A 17,490-nucleotide genomic window follows, 5' to 3' on the forward strand; every position below is an offset into this window, starting at 1 on the left:
TTTCTTTCCGTTTTTAGCCCGACTGAAGGCAATATTGGCCTAGGCTTGTTATACTCGCAGCATATGGAAGCACGAATCTCGCTTGGAAACAGATAGTATTTTCTCTCCATAAATCAATTTCAAGTCATAAAGCATACCGTATTAATTTTTATAGCTCGGATAGAACTTGATTGGTTTATTTTCGCTAGCATAGCATTTTATTGAGTCGTTAGCTCCGATCTCGAAACAGCACTCGTATTGGTGAAATGGAAATGCTTCGCATATTTAATGCTTATAAACTGCAGCAACATCAGCATCATCAGTTCTACAAACACTGCAGCTCATGCTTGCAAGCATAATGTGTTTTGCCAACATGAACTCCACTTAATGCAGTAATAAAATTTTCGTACCGCATTTCGCTTATCGTTTCTTCAAGCCTATAAAACTACATCTGCTACCAGCGGTCCGTGACTGTTTGCCTAAGTAGATAGTTTTGGCATTCCTCGAATTCTATTTTAATTTAAGCTGAAATTCCAAAATCCAAATGCACCATACCAGAATTCTGAATGGACAAGTTGGATGATTTTTTTGTTGGGCATCTCAGCAGAATCTCGAATACGAGTTAAAGAAAAGTTTTCCGTTTTATTCTGATACCTAACCAAAAACCTACACAATATTCACATAGTAAATAATTACAAAATGTCACTATATTATAATTACACGGTAACTATAATATAGCTTGAGACCATCCTAACTCAGGAAGCGGCACCCTAATTTGGTGTTTAGGGGTGCCGACGGATCTGACATTTTTCAAAAAAGAGTGTACAGTCGATATCGATAGAACTTTTTTCATACCGCTAAATAATACAGTATCGGAATCTTGAAATTGTATGCCTTTTATATCTAGAAACCTTTAAGTAATAAAATTATGAAATTCTGTGATTCCCACATTTTAATCTAGAAATTCTAAAACTTACAATCTTATTTATTTATAATCCTATAAACTTAAAAATAGTGCTGGGTTTTGGAAACGTCAGACCTTAAAAACTTTTGGTTATAAAATGCCGTAATGTATTAAATTCTAGAAGCTTCAAGTATCTCAAGATCCCAACATCCTGAAATCCGAAAGTTCTAAAATTAGGGATTCTTAAATCCTAATCTAAAATTAAGGATCATAAAATCCCAGAGTCCCAATATACTACAAACCTACATTCCTTAAAATCAAAAATCCTTAAACCTAAGAATCCAAAAATACCAAAACATCAAAATCCTAAAATTCTGAAATGCTAAAACCGTAAAATCCTAAAAAAAAACCAACATCCTAAATTACTGAAATTTTAAAATCCTTAGTTGCTAAAAAATAAACTTCTAAAATCCTACAATTTAGGGATTGTATGCCTACAATTATTTAGTCATAAAATTCTAAAAAGCTTAAATTTTATGAGCATAATATTTAGGATATTATCTTATTTAGGATTAATCCTACAATCGTTAAATGTCAAATCATAAAATGAAAAGGGCCAAAAATCAAAATATTATAAAATCCAAAGACTCTAAAATTTGAAAATCTTAAAACTCTGAAATTCTAAAATCGTACTGTCTTAAAATCCTGAAATTGTAAAATCTTTAAATTCTTAAACCCAATCCCAATTCCCAAAATCTTAAATGCCGAAATCCGAAGATCCTAATTCTAAAGCAAAAAAAAAAATTAAAATCCAGAAATCTCGAATTTTAAAATTCTGAAACATACAATCTTAAAATCTCAAAACCCTGAAATTTTCAAATCATAAAATCGAAATATGGAAATTCTAAATCATAAAATTCTAAAATCCATAAACCCACTATCCTAAAATAAGAGGGCTCCGCAGCCGCAAAGTTTTTTTTTTCCTGTATGGACTCATCACTGCGACCAGTATAGTTGATCTATTGTGATATCGCCCGGGTGTTTGCTGTATGTGACCTGCACTGCATTTCTTTTTGTTATAATCGCTATTGAATGAGCGATACGCTTATTAAATTTTATGCGTGCTTGTGTATATTGGGATTTACCCTTCCTTCAAAGCTTGATCTACTTTAACCACTTATTACTCGCTGCCCATATTTTAGCCGTCCCTGGCGAGGACTCATTCGTTCTTCTGACCAGTACATTTAACTATAGGAGGGACACTGTCAAGAGGTTTCAGTGGGTAAATATAGAATTCAGCATGAAGGAAGGGTAAATGAGGGGCTTGAGAATAAACTCATGCTAAAGTCACTTGACATCGAATGGTTTGATTCTACTAAGTTTCGAACCCACGACCACTCGCTTGTCAAAGCAGACTCGATAACCTTGTCGCTACGGAGCCCAACAGCCGCAAAGCTACCGAGTTTGCTTTGATAACCGACTGGTCATAGATTCGAATCTTAGTAGAATCAGGCCCTTTGATGTCAAGTGACTTTAGAATGGGTTTATTCTCAGGCCCTAAAGTCTAAAATCATTAAATTTTTTAACACTTATACCTCAAAATCCTACAATCCTGAAAGCCTTAGATCTTAAAATCCCAAAGTCCGACTATTCCGAAATTTTCTAGAGCGGGTGCTCTGGTGTACTAAGTACATTTGCACGAAAAACACTATTTTTGTAAGTAATTTTCGACCACTTTTTCATTTCTTTTTGCTACATTTTGGCATTATTAGAAAAAGGAAGAGTTGATCTTGGAATACAACCAAAACCTGGAGTGATTTGAATAAAATTCCAATGATTTTTTTCGTTTTTCGAAAACGCGTTTATACGCGCACATAGCGCGTCCGCTCTAGGATTAACATGGAGCACTAAAATCTTAAAATTCTTGGACCAAAAGTCCTTACTTATTTACTTTTTCGGCGTCAATCCGTTTATCGAATTCATGCCGAATTGCGGTGCCGATGTTATCGATGTCCTCCGTAAACCGCAGACCGCAAGGAGCTTATGAGATTTCGTGATGATGGTACCGCTTCTCTGCACACCTACCATTCGAATAGCACCTCCCAATGCAAAGTTGAACAGCAAATTCGATAGTCCGTCACCTTGTTTGAAACCATCTAACGTCACAAACGTTCATAAAATTCAAGAGTCTCAAAATACTACAAACTACGCTGCTTAGAATGCTTAGAATCAAAAATCCTTAACCCTGGGAATGCTGAAATCCCAAAATACCAAATCCCAAAATGCTAAAATTGTAAAATCCAAAACAACCCAAAGTACTAAAACTCTTAGTCCCTACGATCCTACGATCAACAACTGCTAGAATCATAAAATGCGAGGAACCAGAAATCAAAATATTATAAAATCCAAACACTCTAAAATTCCAAAATCTACAACATCATTAAACTCTTAAACGTAAAGTCTTAAAACCGGTAAATCCCAAGTCCTAAAATTTTAAAATCCCGGAATCCGAAAATTCTAAATGCATAAAATTCGGAAATCTCAAATTCTGAAATCCCAAAACCAAAAATGCTAAGACATACAATCCCAGTAAGCATTTTCATATGTATAATTAGATTGCAAATAAGAATTACGTACTGATATGTATCCAACAAAATCGTATTCGACGCACAAAAGCCGCTTATCCGTACCATTTTGGAGGCGATATACGCACTGAGGAATAATTTTGAGCGATACACTTATATATGTATTTCAATACGATAATATCCGATTAAGCGCGACCAGGTTCATACAGCTATACAACTTTGTGCTGAAAATCGGTGGTGTTTGTCAGCTACTAGCATTATAAACGATAGAATATCAACTTCTGCGTGGATTATAGGGCTTTATTTGGGAGCCCGAATTTGTTCAGAGATATTTACGATAATTTTCGTACATTGATATACGAGTTGGTGCTGGCTGGGATCTCAACATCCTGAAAATTTCCAATCAACAAATCCCAAAATCCGAAACTACTGAAACATGAAATTCTAAAATCCCAAATCTAAAATTCATAAACCTAAAGGCCTAAAATCCAGAAATCCTGAGATCCTAAAATACTAAAATTGTAAAATTCCAAGTACCAAACTCCAGAACTCCGAAAATTCTTAGACATAAACTCCTCAAATTCTGAAAGCCACACATTTTATAATCCTAAAATCCCGAATCCCAAAATCCGAAAATCTTTAATTTCTAAAGTCCTATAATCCTGAAATACTACAGTCGTAAAATCTCAAAAAGCAATGCTTTGGGTTACAAACATCTTTAAGACTTGACCGTTCTTTATCGACAGACTTCACAGTCCGTTAATTACAGTACAGTACAGGACAATTACGCAGCTATTGCAACGATCCTACTGATTCTGTTAGCGTCCAGCCGAGATTTGAACATTCAACGACTGGCTTTTTAGACCAGCTGGTCTAACATAGTACCTCGAAGCTAACTGAGTGGTTATCCTAATATCCTACAATTAAATAACTATCTATCCTCAAAGGATAAAATTTGAAAATTCTAAAATCCCAAAATATTAAGATCCTTAAGTCCAAAAATCTGAAAATCCTAAGACATAAAAGCCCATAAAAATTACAAAAGACCTAAATCCTAAAATTCTCGAATTCGAATCTTAAAATCCTAATATCCAAAAGTCCTTAAATCCTAATACTCTAAAATCTTAACACCCTAAGACTTTAAAATGCCGAAATCTTTATCTTTAAACCTTTTAACCTGAAATCCTAAGATTCTTCAATCTAAAATCGTAAAATCTCTAAACATAATATCCCAAAAACCTTCGACTTTTAGTCCTAAAATCCTGAATTCTTAAAATACTAAAATCGTCACCTCTAAATTTCAACATCCTAAAACTCTAAATAAATCTAAATTTACAAAATGCTTGAACCTAAAGTCCTAAAATCTTGACATCTTGAGGTCTTTATATATTGAAATTATATAATCTCAAAATTCTAAAATCATAAACTTCTTAAAGTTTTAAAGCCTAAAATTTTCAAATCCAAAGATTCTGAATTTCAAAATCCTAGATCGTAAATCCTAAAATAACACATTCGGAAAATCCTATAGCATAAAGCCCTTAAATCTTAAAATCCTGCTATCATAGAGCCTTGAAAATCTAAAAACCTAAAATCCCAAGATCCTGAATTCCTAAAGCTTTTAAATTATTCTGATTTTTAAATTAAATTCTGCTAAATACCTACTAAAATTCCAAAATCATAAAATCTTAAAATCCTGAAAGTCTTTAACCTGCAATCCTAAAATCCTAAAATCTTTAAACCTAAAGTTTTGAAATCCTAAAATCCCAAAATTTCAAAACATAAAATTCGTAAAAGCTTAGACCCTAATACCTCAATTATCCTGAAATCTGGAAATACTAAAACCAAGTAGAACGTAGTAACCGAAAAAAGTTGTCCCCAGATGACCAGCGAGGGCCAGTAGTAGCTCAAAACGTCCAGACCAACTGGTATTTAATTTTTAATGACTATTTCGCCGAAAATCGTCTATAAAATTGAGCACAAAAAAGTACTAAAATCGAAAGATCCCAAAATTTTTAAACCCCAAAATCCAAAACTTCGAAAACATAAATTCTATAAGTCCTAAATGTCATAATCATAAAATCTTGTATTGAATTGAAAATTGTTAAACATAAAATCCTTTAGCAGAGAGTCTAAATTGCTAAAATCCTGACATACTGTATTTCTGTAATTCTCAAATTAGGTCATTGCAAATCATTTTAAAAGTTTTTGTCACCCCCCCCCCCCTTGGAAATTGGCTTGAAAAATCGGGGGAGCAAAAAAATAATTAATAATTTGTACGATATGAGTTAATTTTTTTTATAAAATCAATTGTCTTCAGGCTATACAGCCTGAAAACCTTGAAAAATGAGTGTACGAGTTGAGTTAACGCGCGTTGAGAAATACAAACAGCGGAATTTCCGAAAATCGGCCAAAAAAATTTTCTTTCGTTTTGGTCTTTTTTCGTAGATTTTTGCATGGAAATTAACAACGTATATATTAAAAGCAAGAATAGATTTGGTTTTCACGTTTAAACTTACAATAAAAGTGCCTAAAATTCATATCTCTGTTTTTTTTCACCCCCCCCCCCCCCCCCTCAGTGGCCCAAAACCGGAGGGACAAAAACTTTTTTAAATATTTGTAATGGCTTTATTGGATCTTAAAATTCTGAAATTCTAAAATGTTGATAGCCTAAAATCCCGAAATCTAAAAATCCTACAATCTTTAAATCTAACATCTAACTTAAAATCACAACACATAAAACCCCAAAAACTTTGGGCCCTAAGTTCTAAAATCCTGAAATCTTAAAGTTCTAAAATTTTCAAATGCTAAAATTTCAAAATCACAAGATCTTAAAACCTTTAAACCTAAAGTCCTAATATCCTCAAAAGAGTAATTCTCGTAAAAATGGGGTGACACGATGTCTTCAGATATTGGAACTTTTGCACTTGGTTGGTTGAAAATGGTTAAAAAATGAAAATGCCATCTGTACTAGCTCGAAAGCGTAGACGCCTCGTTCGCTAAGGAGCCCGACAGTTTCAAAAGAGTTGATTTTTTTAGAAAACCTTGAGTTCTTTATCGTGTGGTATTTCCTAAATTTGCAATGAAACAATCAATTGTGCCGCATCCTACGTGTATTGTAAATTACTACCAAGCGAGAAGTTTAGATCTAACTGGTTTTTACTGGCAGGACGATTACACTATGCGGGCCCTTAAGACTTGCAATGTACTGCACGTGACGTTGTTCGTCTGTCAGCGCGTGTTAGCCGCGATTCTCGACGCGGGTCACTATCTTGATGAGTGGGTTTTGCAGTCTCCTTTTGTCCAGCGCCTCTATGCCCGCGAACCACATGCCCTGGCGGGTGTTGTGGGTTCGAATCCGGTTATAATCCCAGATTATAGCTTGGTTCGACTCACGCACCTTCCAGCATTGAACAAAAGGTAGGAGTCAAAACGACTACTTGTTAAGCGTAGCTACCAATATACCCCCCCTCCTCACCTTTCGCTCTTCTCCCTCCTTCTCCAAAAAATTTTCATTCCTTTCCCCTACCGTCCTTTCATCAATTGTAGAACCATCGTTTCAAAAAAAAATAATAATTTTCATATAATTAATGTTACAGTTTCCAAAATTTGCTATGACACACGTATAATAATCGACACTCTTTTGTAAAAAGGAGGGAGAGGGCTTTTAAATGAACCGAAAAAAAAATTGCGGCCCTCCAACATTTGGCCGCCATATTGGATTTTATTGTAAAATCACTTTTTTCGTGATGATCCCCCCAACTGATTTTAATTTAAAGCCCACCATTGGAAAACTGAGGAAAAATGCTATACGAAGCATTTATTATCACAACTGTGCGTTGGAATTAACCCGATTAAACCATTCTTTTTTGCAGCTATATTTACCATTACAAGAGAACTGTAAACCTTGCTACAGATAATGAATTATTTCATTCAGCTAATGCCACTGCACACCTGATTTGATGAATGTTTCTTGTAGCATTTTTTCTCAGCTATCCAATGGTGGTCTTAAAATTAAAAACGGTTGGAGGATCTTGGCCAAAATGGCGATTTTTCGATAAAATTCAACATGGCAGCAAAATCCAAAATGACACCCAACTAATCTGTCCATGTGGTACATCACATGGATGGCCCCTAATGGCTCTTTTATCTGTAATACAATACTCTGGATTTTTTACGCGTTGTTGTACACAATCGTTGTACACTCTCATGACCCATACATATTTGAGTGGCATTTTAACTTTAACTGCCGAGTTATGTTTGAATATTACTAATTGATTGATCCAATTAATATTGCTACCCATGAGTAATAATTTTATGACTTATTAAGCATATTATCAAACATAAATTGAAATTCAATTCAATTCAATTCATTTATTGTCCGATAGCGTAAGGCAAGCCTTTTTTAATCTGCAAGTCTTTTTTAATATGTCACAATTGTCACAATGACCCATGATTGTGTACTGCCTGTAGGCCAGTTGGTCATTATTCTGGGAAGAGTGCTCGATTAAGACTAAATGAAAAGCATAAAAATAAATAGTTGAATCCCCATTTAATTCTATTTTTGTTCTTGTGTGCATGGGAACTATTTTATTTCATCGTTTTTTTGTCTCCAATCAGCAACTGCAACTTTCGGTAATTGTGTACTATATTTATTAATTCTTCAAACAAAATATAAAACAATTTCATAGGATCCAACTTATGTTGGTGCTTTCGAAAAAAATACCTTGCTAAATTTGATCATCATTCCGCATGATTGCCCACAAGCGGGTTTGATTAAATGTTTGTTATCGCACTTGTGCCGTCCCAAATTACAGCTAACAATAAATGACTGTGAAATCAACAAGCCGCCTCCAGAGAAAATGCTTTTTTACACTTTCGATCCGCATACCTAATGAAGATATATTTAGTCGATTCAGGTTAAAAAATATATTATGAATCAACGAACGTGTATGATGGCGCTTGCAGCGGCCGGAAAGATGCGAATTCTGGGAAAATTAATTATAAGGCAGCAAATAATGGCCAGAGAGAACAATGATTTACGCAAACCCACCAACAACGTTCACGCTTTTAATTTTATCATGAAGAAAATATAATTTTTCGTCCTGGTACGAACGAAGGTCACCTTTAAGTGACGCTTAAAGCGTTGATGTACGCAATTTGATCAATCGTGTTAATAAGGAATTATTTTTTTGCACTGTGGACTACAATTAACAAAAAAAAAAACAATTATATTGCCAGAACAAAGTGCGTTCGGTCTGGCATTTAAATTTGCAACTATTCAAACCCACCTGATAGGCGTCCGGTATGTTGACGGGCTCCCCACTTTCTGCCACGTGGCCCGCAATTCCCATGCCCCATGCTACCTTCACCTCGTCCTGCTGTTCCATCTCCTCCAGTGTGCTGCTCGAGCAGACGTCGAATAATTTAGACACTAAACACCTGCGAAAGAAATGAACATTTACAGATGAAATGCTTTCAACCGAGTAGGGACGAAGGCTTCACAGCTATGCCAATTGGAATGCAGACTGTAAGTACTAATGGAGAGAAATGATTGAAATTTTTATTTAACCGTGTCGCTTCGCTGTCGCTGAAATTGATTGGCGCTATTTTTATGTTAGAATTTTTCTTTTCAGTTCATGGTAGGTACTCTGGTTTTGATAGCGGTGAATGACGATTATAACAAAAATCCATCGTCTGCAAATTTCAAGTGGACGTGAATTAAACTGCATAGAGTTAAGTGTTTTTTAACGAATTGATTGGAATGTTGGTCGTTAATTCTTTAAATTATAGACGCCAGGTTTTTCTTTTTACGTCAACGTTTCGATCCCGATTTGGACCTTCATCTTAAGGTGTTGATCGTGATTGTCTAAATACTTTTAGCCTACAGTGTTGTCCTGTTTTGTACGATTTGTTTTATGGTATGGGTAGCTATTATTTGTTTCATTCGATGCATACATATCAGTCGAAAAACATCAATTAATTAAGTTTATTTTAAACAACCAAATAAAAATGAAAACATAACGCACGCTGTAGAGACTATATCCTGCTAAAAAGACGAGCAAAATTTAATTTTTATTTTAACAGCTTTTATTTCAACGGGTTAAATATCGTTCGGTGTTGTGTAACATTGAATAATGCACCGACAATGACAGTAACAATAATTTACAAGCATATTCACCGAGCAACAGGAAGAAACATTCCCGTAATTAGCTTTATGGATTTAATCAATCATTTCCTGCGAATGCCGTGCTTCGGGCATCTACCGGGAAGGATGGTGTTCCCTCCGTCATGGTAAAGGATTCTAATTGCGGTTTCCCATTTCCGTTGTTTGATGGCTACGTGGTTGGCTACAGACGTGCGCATCAAAAAGGACGAAAGAGCGGAAACTCGATCCCAGAGTGCTTTCGAAATCAATTAGCTTTTTCATGTTCTCGCAGGGAAATGAGATTTCAGCGGACCGCCGCCGTCGCCGCTTGGTCACAACAGCAAAGCAGAAAGATCCCTTCCCGTTGGAGGTCTTCTTTACATTACGTTAATTAATGGTTACTGGTTCGGCTTGGTAATATGATCGATTTATTTTGCTGCACGTTGAAGAGAATTTGATTTTTTACTATGGAAACTTCCAGTCAACTTGAACTTCTTTCGCGACGTTCCTGCTTTTTGATATGTAATCTATTCCCTTCCTGTTTACAGTTCAGATTGTAACTTGTTCTGATAACTGATACAACAAATGAATTAATGGTGCTGCAGGGTAAATATGACAGCGCAACGTAATAATCTCCTTTGAGTAGGTATTAACTCGATCCTTAGTTACCTTTCATCACTTATTTCAACATAATATCATTCGCTATAGCTGCATAAGCTGCCACCTGCGACCCGTGTGAGGATAGTAAAATAGCGCACATTCAATGCGCTATGCTTTCCACCTTTGTTGTTGCCCAGCGAATCACCATCGCCAAATGTTTATGCAGAACTGTTGTTTTTACATGAACATTGATTCCAACAACAGCAGCAGCTGATGTATGTGCATCTACCGTCGATGTTCACATGAAAAGGTACTCTTCTCCATTCGGAAAAATATGTGCTGGTGAAAATTCTATTGCAACCCCTGAAGCGTCCGGCGAACATGGCACGGCATACATACATCAACTCGATAATATACGGTCCAGCAGGTTTGTATCCTATTTACGTTGGCTATTTGGCATCATCAATTTTCATTTGCGGACGGCTTGTGTCTGCACTGGGCGTCGGTGTATGTAACTTCTGGAGTGACACATGAATAACAAATATGTGACAGTGTTGTAAGGATATGGAACGAAAAATTAAGCCAATTTGCTAGACAGTGGAGAACAAAGGTTCGTCGGCAAAAGCCATCGGAAAGGCTGAATAGGGTCGAGCAACTGTTGCCCTTGGCGTCGAATCCAGTGACTAGAGGGCAGGAGATAATAATGTAATGTCGATTCCATTCCATTAACTCTGCTAGGTATACCTAAAATAATTTTTCAATATGTTTTATTGTAATCTGTTTTACCGATGATCAAATAATCCAATGTTGTTATCAAAACGATTTATTTATAACATGAAATAAGACAAAATATGATTAATGTATGATTGTACCTACATTTCCTCTACTATATATTGTGCAAGAAAATTCCACTGATGCCTAATCTAGATTTAGTGCAGTATTTATAACCACTATTTGTTACCGACCGCAAATGGATTCAATGAGCAAGGCGCTCTAGGCCTATTTATGCTCGCTCTGCCGTTGTACATCATCCAGCTGACGTGCACGAAGAGATACGGATTATGCCGGCTGATAATGATCAACAACGTGTCCTTTCGTCGTGCGTAATACATGACGAATTATACGTGTAGATCTGTTGACCTAATTAGTGTCTTTGAATTATGAACTTTTAAACTTGGAATTTTGTTTTATAAATGAAAGTACGTTACAGGAGCAAGGTAATCGAAAGCTATCCATATATATAAGTGAGCGTGAGTATGATTGTATGTTTGTATGTTCCGCCATAACTCCAGAACGCCTTAACCGTTCTCCACCAAACTTGGCACACATGTTTCTTGACATAAAGGAATTAGCACTGGAGGATTGACAAAAGGGCGGGGAAGGGGGGTAGTGATTCCTAACAAGGGGGGATGCTATAACTCCGAAACGCCTGGACGGTTCTTTATCAAACGTAGCACACGTGTTCTTTGACATAAAGGGATGACAGCACTGGGGCGTTGACAAAAGGGAGCGGTCTCTATAATAAGAAAAACAGGTCCAAATAACTCAAAGGAATTGAGTTTCTCTTACATTTAGACCAATTGCAGACCGAGGAGGGATATACGAAAAACCCTTTGTCTCGTTTCCATTATAGAGGTTTTCATAGAGCAAACCGATGCATAATTAGCTACGCGACAGAAGGGGGAGCTGAGTTGAAAGTGGCCGACAGAAGGGGGTGAAGAGGAGAGTACAGTGATGTTCCAATTTTGTCAGCTCTCGATTTTGTCTACCTCCGTTTTAATCAGCTTTTTATCCCGATTTTGTCAGCTTATAAATTTTGTTTAACTTCTGTGCTTTTAAACATGATTTATTAAACTTTTCAGCCTGCTTGAAACTATTCTGATTCTCTGGGGAGCATTTTTGAATAAAATGATGCCTTCTTGTGAGTAATTCGGGGTCAACATTAGGAGTATTTTATAGTAAAAGTTTTATAGTTCCTAAAAAAGCAAAGATAGAGGTATACTATATTCAGCAATGTTGTGTATTTTTACTTTGTACTTTGTGTATTTGTACAGCTTTGTAGAACAGGAAAAAGTTATACAATAACTACAAAAACAGCTAAAATAGAAAAACTGATTTTAACGACTTTTCATTTATGCGAAATAGGATTTTTCTATCTTTGCTGAAGAGATAGAAGGTTACTGTCTTCAGCACAATTTCTTGTAATAATATTCTGTAAAACTTTGCAGAACACATCAATGTGTTATATTGAAACTGAAGAAAAATAAATTTTTTTTTGCACTTTTAGAGAGATTAATCAAAATTTGACTTCCGCTGGACGATAGAACTTTTAATTTTAAGAAACTCTTCCAAAGGTTCCATAAACCTAAAACCAAGTTTTCCCGCTCAAAGCTAATGCACACTAAAAAAGGCTCTGGACCAGTTTGCTGTGCCCGGTTCATTGAGCTTTCGGTTGACCAATTGAGGGTTAAAATTTAAATTTTGTAGAAGTCTTCGATATTGCAAGGTCTTAGGTCTTGAATTTTGAAAAAAAACTTCCCGTTTTTGTCAGTTTCACAATTTTGTCAGCCCAAAATTCAACATGGGGCTGACAAAATCGGAACGTTACTGTAGTATGAATGTATGTTCCGCCATATTTCCGGAACGTCTGGACAGTTTTCAAATACATGGTTTTTGACACAAAATAATCATCGTAGGGTGGTTGACAGTTTCTTACAAGGGGGAGGAAGGCTCAAATGGGTAAAGGGGTGGGTTTCTCTGGCATTTGACAACGATAGCCGTTGTACTAGGGGCTGGTTTTTTGAGAGGAGGAATAGGTTGGCCATTAACAAGGGGGAGGTTCAAGAACATAAAAAAGGCTGTGTGTCGATTTACAGGGATTACCGAGAACAAGACAGATCTACAAGGATGATGGATAACTGATGCCTGAATGCCTGAAGGATGACTGAGAGGTAACTGGAGGCGACTGAGAGACAAAGAGGAGGAGTAAGATCGGGCAACCAGCCAGTTTCGCTATAAAAATTGCCTGCATTCTTTTCCGATGACGCTCAAGTGTATCAATATCGAGCAGACGGCAACGATCCGGATACGGTGGCAGGTTAATCAAGGATCAAGGAAACTCACGTAGTGCAGACTGGACAAATCTCTTTTGTTTGCCTTCAATCCGCAAACTCCAAGTGAATTGATGCGGAAACCAGGCCAAATTGCAGTTTTCCAATAATGGACGAACCTGAGAGTGAACGATAGCTTTCAGACAGTGTGGATCTTTGAAATGGCGGGAGATTATGGAACTTCTCTGGCTCGAACTATCAAATACAATTTTAGGTCGTCGGCATATACTAGTTTGCAGCTAGATGCAGTCAACAGAGTTACGTCGTTGAGGAACAGCACGAATAACAAGGGTTCCGTGTTGCTTCCTTGCGGAACCGCAGATTTAATAGTAAATTGTGAGAATCGCGTAGTAAGGAGCTCAACCATTCAACGAATTGATTCGAGGCACCAAGTTGCAAAATTTTACACAAAAGTATCCCGTGATCAATACGATCGAAAACTGCTTTTAGATCAGTATAAATGACTTCAATTTTAGTGCAGACGGGGCGACCCGGGACGAACCCATGTTGAGAGGTAGAGATGTAATTTTTCGTACGAGAGAAGATGACGCCACTCACTACCTCACTATCTCGAATAGCTTAGAGCGAGCCGAAAGACAAGTGATGCGACGGTAATTTCTAAGATTTGAACACTGGAAACACGAAAGACTGCTTCCATCCTGTTCCTGTTTTACTCTTAGGGCAAATTCGGCACAATTGGGAATCACCTGAAAACTCATCACTTGACGATATCGCAGGTGGGGAAGTCATTTAAGGAGACCTAGCAGTCAAGCAGTGGAAGGCATCGAGTTGAAGTGATAAACAAAACACGGTGGCCAAAACCCGCGCCAGTTGTACCAAGAGTGGCTAAAGAAACCGAGGTGCGTCGTGATGGATGATGATATTTACATTAAGGCAGGCACAAAGCAGTTGCTTGGGCAAGAGTTTTACATTGCCACATCACTACTGTTGGAAGATGGGTACCATCAAAGGGCAAATTTAGCGGGACGAGTGTTTCCAGAAGTACTAGCTGCGGTCTCACGGAAGCAAGACGTTGTTTTGGAAATATTTGGATTCCGGTACCTACACGTGATCGACGTAGACCAATGTTGCAAATCGAGCGAGAAGCAAACGATGCCGACCCGACGAGCGAGTGTGAGAAGTATAGCATCGCCGCTCACTCCACTGTAGCAAGCGTACGACCAGGGACCGACAACGTCACCTTCAACCTTGCATAGCGTCACTCAATAATGAAGCAGTGAAGCTTCGGTTTCGACAGAAGCAGCACCGCTTCAGTTTCAAACTGGCTTCAGTCAGCGTCAGTGAAACGGGTTTCATTTCATCATGACTATAGGTTTAAACTTTTCATTTGTACTTTTCTATCAAATATTCAGAAGAAGGCCAACAACTTTGAATGCAAATGAATTGAATTTGAGTATCATTTCCTACAATGCAACGCATATTAAAGTTAAGCTAGTCAAGGTCGACAAATCGTGCTTGACTTTCGACCGTCGTCAATTGAAACAGCCACCAACTTCAACTGAAGCTAGCTTGAAACGTTCTGTTCAACTAATGAAGCAAGTCACTTCATGTATGAAGCGAAGGTAAGCGAAAGTCAGTTTCATTTATTGGTTTCGACGATGCCGGGCCCTGCGTACGACAAACAATCGCTGGTGCTGTGTCCATACTTTCTACTTTCGACTCACTCGCAAGCATACAACCTTGTAAGGTCGTTCTGCGCAGACCGCTCATGAAACAAACAGCTTGTCGGCTGTCAACAGCCACCCTTCTGTGCGGTGTCAAGGGTAAAGTCAAACGAGCATTCGGTTAAGGAGAGGAGATCCAAAAAAACAATGAAGTAGATATCCAACCATAATTTTGTATTTTATTCCTTGAAAGTTTGAAGAAAATTTGTCATAAAATTAATTTGTGTCGACCGTTTTGGTGTGGCTCACTTTTTTGAGTACAGTACAGCCTTCATTGGCCCTGAAAAGGAACGTTTTTTTCGTGCTACTCGTCGCCAATGCCGCACCATTCCTGTAGAGTTAAAATATCTCCATTCAGTAACTTTGGGCCCTTTTTTATCGACAAACTTCGCAGCCGGTTGTTAGAGTATAAGGCAATTACAAGGCTAGCGTTATAACCTCATGAACTCTATCTAGTCTAGTAGCGCCGCTTAACTGTGATTCGAACATACGGCTATTGGCTTGTTAAGCCAGTAGCCTTGGAGCTAAATGGGAGGTGCTGACGGCACCAATATTTTGCATAAAAAAGCTTTATAATATGAACGCTTTGGAAAGTGCATGACAGTAAAAAATCAAAACTCGATGTTTGTAGCCTTTGCGAAATTCAAGATAATCGACTGAAAATCATGAAAAATCATGAAAATCATTATAACAACTAGCTCTTTGGAAAACTCACTACTCACTGGTCACTAGTATTTTTCCAAGCTGTTGGAAAAATTCTTCAATTTTTCCAGTTCATAAACGATGTACAACTTTTCCGTTACCGTTTTCCGTTGAGGAGTTGCCACCTTGAGTTCCTTTCCGCAGTTTTTAGAGCCCCTTGCACATCATTTCGAGGATTTGGGAGAAGGAGAAACTACCGGAGGAGTGGATGGAAGCTGTGGTTTGTCCGTTCCATCTACAAAAAGGGCGATCGGCTAGATTGCTATGATTGCCGCGGCATTACGCTGGTCAAAGCCGCCTACAAGGTGCTCTCCCAGATTTTGATGCACCATGTATCCCTAATAGCAAGAAAATTCGTAGGGCAGTAACAGACGGGCTTTATGGGGATTCAATTTTTGCACTCCGGCAAATCCTCCATACGATACAGTCTTGCGCGAACAACTATGGCAGATAATACACGATAAGCTGACGCGGTTGATCAAAGTTGAAAGTATCCTGGAGCGTGCTACGTGCGAGCTTCGGGGGCACTCTCGAGTCTTTTCAAATGGTGTAGAGGGTTGCGGCAAGGAGATAGACTGTATGTTATTCAACATCGCTATTGAAGCTGTGATCCGGCAGGCGAGCATCGAAACGAAAGGAACGATCTTCAGCAAGAGTAGCCAACTTCTAGCTGTCACAGACGATCATTACTAGAAAGTTTGGGACGGTGGAGGCAACGGGGTTTAGAAGTATTGGGCTACAAATCAATGCGTCAAAAATCAAATATATGGTAGGAAGAGGCTCCAGAGAAAACAACGTTTGCCTTCCACGGACAGTGACTATTAACGGCGATGAACTGGAAGTGGTTGATGAGTTCCTATATTTGGGATTTCTGGTTACCGCCCACAATAGTATGGTATACAACGACGCAGTCTATCTGGAAGTCTTTTCCCTCCGCAGACGCTTCGATCAAGGTAGCATCGGTGGCCGCACAAAATTGACGACGTACAAAACGCTATTCAGACCGGTTGCCGGACGATTGTGCAGTAAAACCTGTTCTCTTCAAGAACCCCACCTGCACCAAGAATGTTACGTTTGTGAAAATCTATTTGTAAATAAGGCAACACTGTTAACAAATAGAGCAAAACCGTAGTCGACGATATCGATAAACGATAATAGATTAGCGATTAATCGCACGCACGATATGTAGAGTTCCCCGGTTGACAAGGCAGCAGAAACAAAAACGATCAGTTTCGGTTCATTGGAGTGCACACCACCTCCTCGACATCGCTATCTTGGTCTACAGAGTTTGACAGTACCCCCATTAAGTTGGACCCCTCACTATTGTACCCCAAACAACAATGGCCGTCGCATTGATTTCCTATGGATTGATTTCCCGCCCAGTGTTTTTGACGTTTCAGTTTCAGTCACAGAAAAATGGCGACGAGCCGGGGGGTCGGTGCACACCGATAGTAGTGAACAGTTCACCGAATAATGATAAAACGCCATCATCATTCTTTTTTACTCAAGCCACGAGGACAGATAGTCCATTTTGTGAACAGTGCGTGCAAAATTGACGGCAGAGGCGAGCATCTTGCTCATCTAGCCAATAAAAAGCTCCTGGAACACCGCTCCGGACGGCAATAGAAAAAGGTAAATGTCATCAATATAAAATCAGCGGAAAAAGACTAATTGCGACCTACCTTTCATTAGTAAGCGATCGACCACGTGTACCGTCAAAGTTTCTGTAAAAGCACGGTACTGATTCGTCGAAAGTAAGCAGAAGAGCTGAGAAACCGCT

At 38.1% G+C, this 17,490-nt stretch overlaps 1 protein-coding gene across 7 annotated transcripts in view; it reads right to left on the reverse strand.

Moving 5' to 3' along the window:
* Positions 1-17,490, reverse strand: part of LOC128743995 (dual 3',5'-cyclic-AMP and -GMP phosphodiesterase 11) — a 221,272-nt gene that overhangs the window by 19,268 nt on the left and 184,514 nt on the right. For all 7 annotated transcript variants that reach the window (XM_053840725.1, XM_053840724.1, XM_053840721.1 and 4 more), the window contains one exon: positions 8,757-8,907. In XM_053840725.1, coding sequence (XP_053696700.1) covers positions 8,757-8,907 — 151 coding nt within the window. The remainder of the gene's footprint in view (positions 1-8,756; positions 8,908-17,490) is intronic.

This window comes from Sabethes cyaneus, chromosome 3, assembly GCF_943734655.1.
Source record: "Sabethes cyaneus chromosome 3, idSabCyanKW18_F2, whole genome shotgun sequence".
Lineage (NCBI taxonomy): Eukaryota > Metazoa > Arthropoda > Insecta > Diptera > Culicidae > Sabethes > Sabethes cyaneus.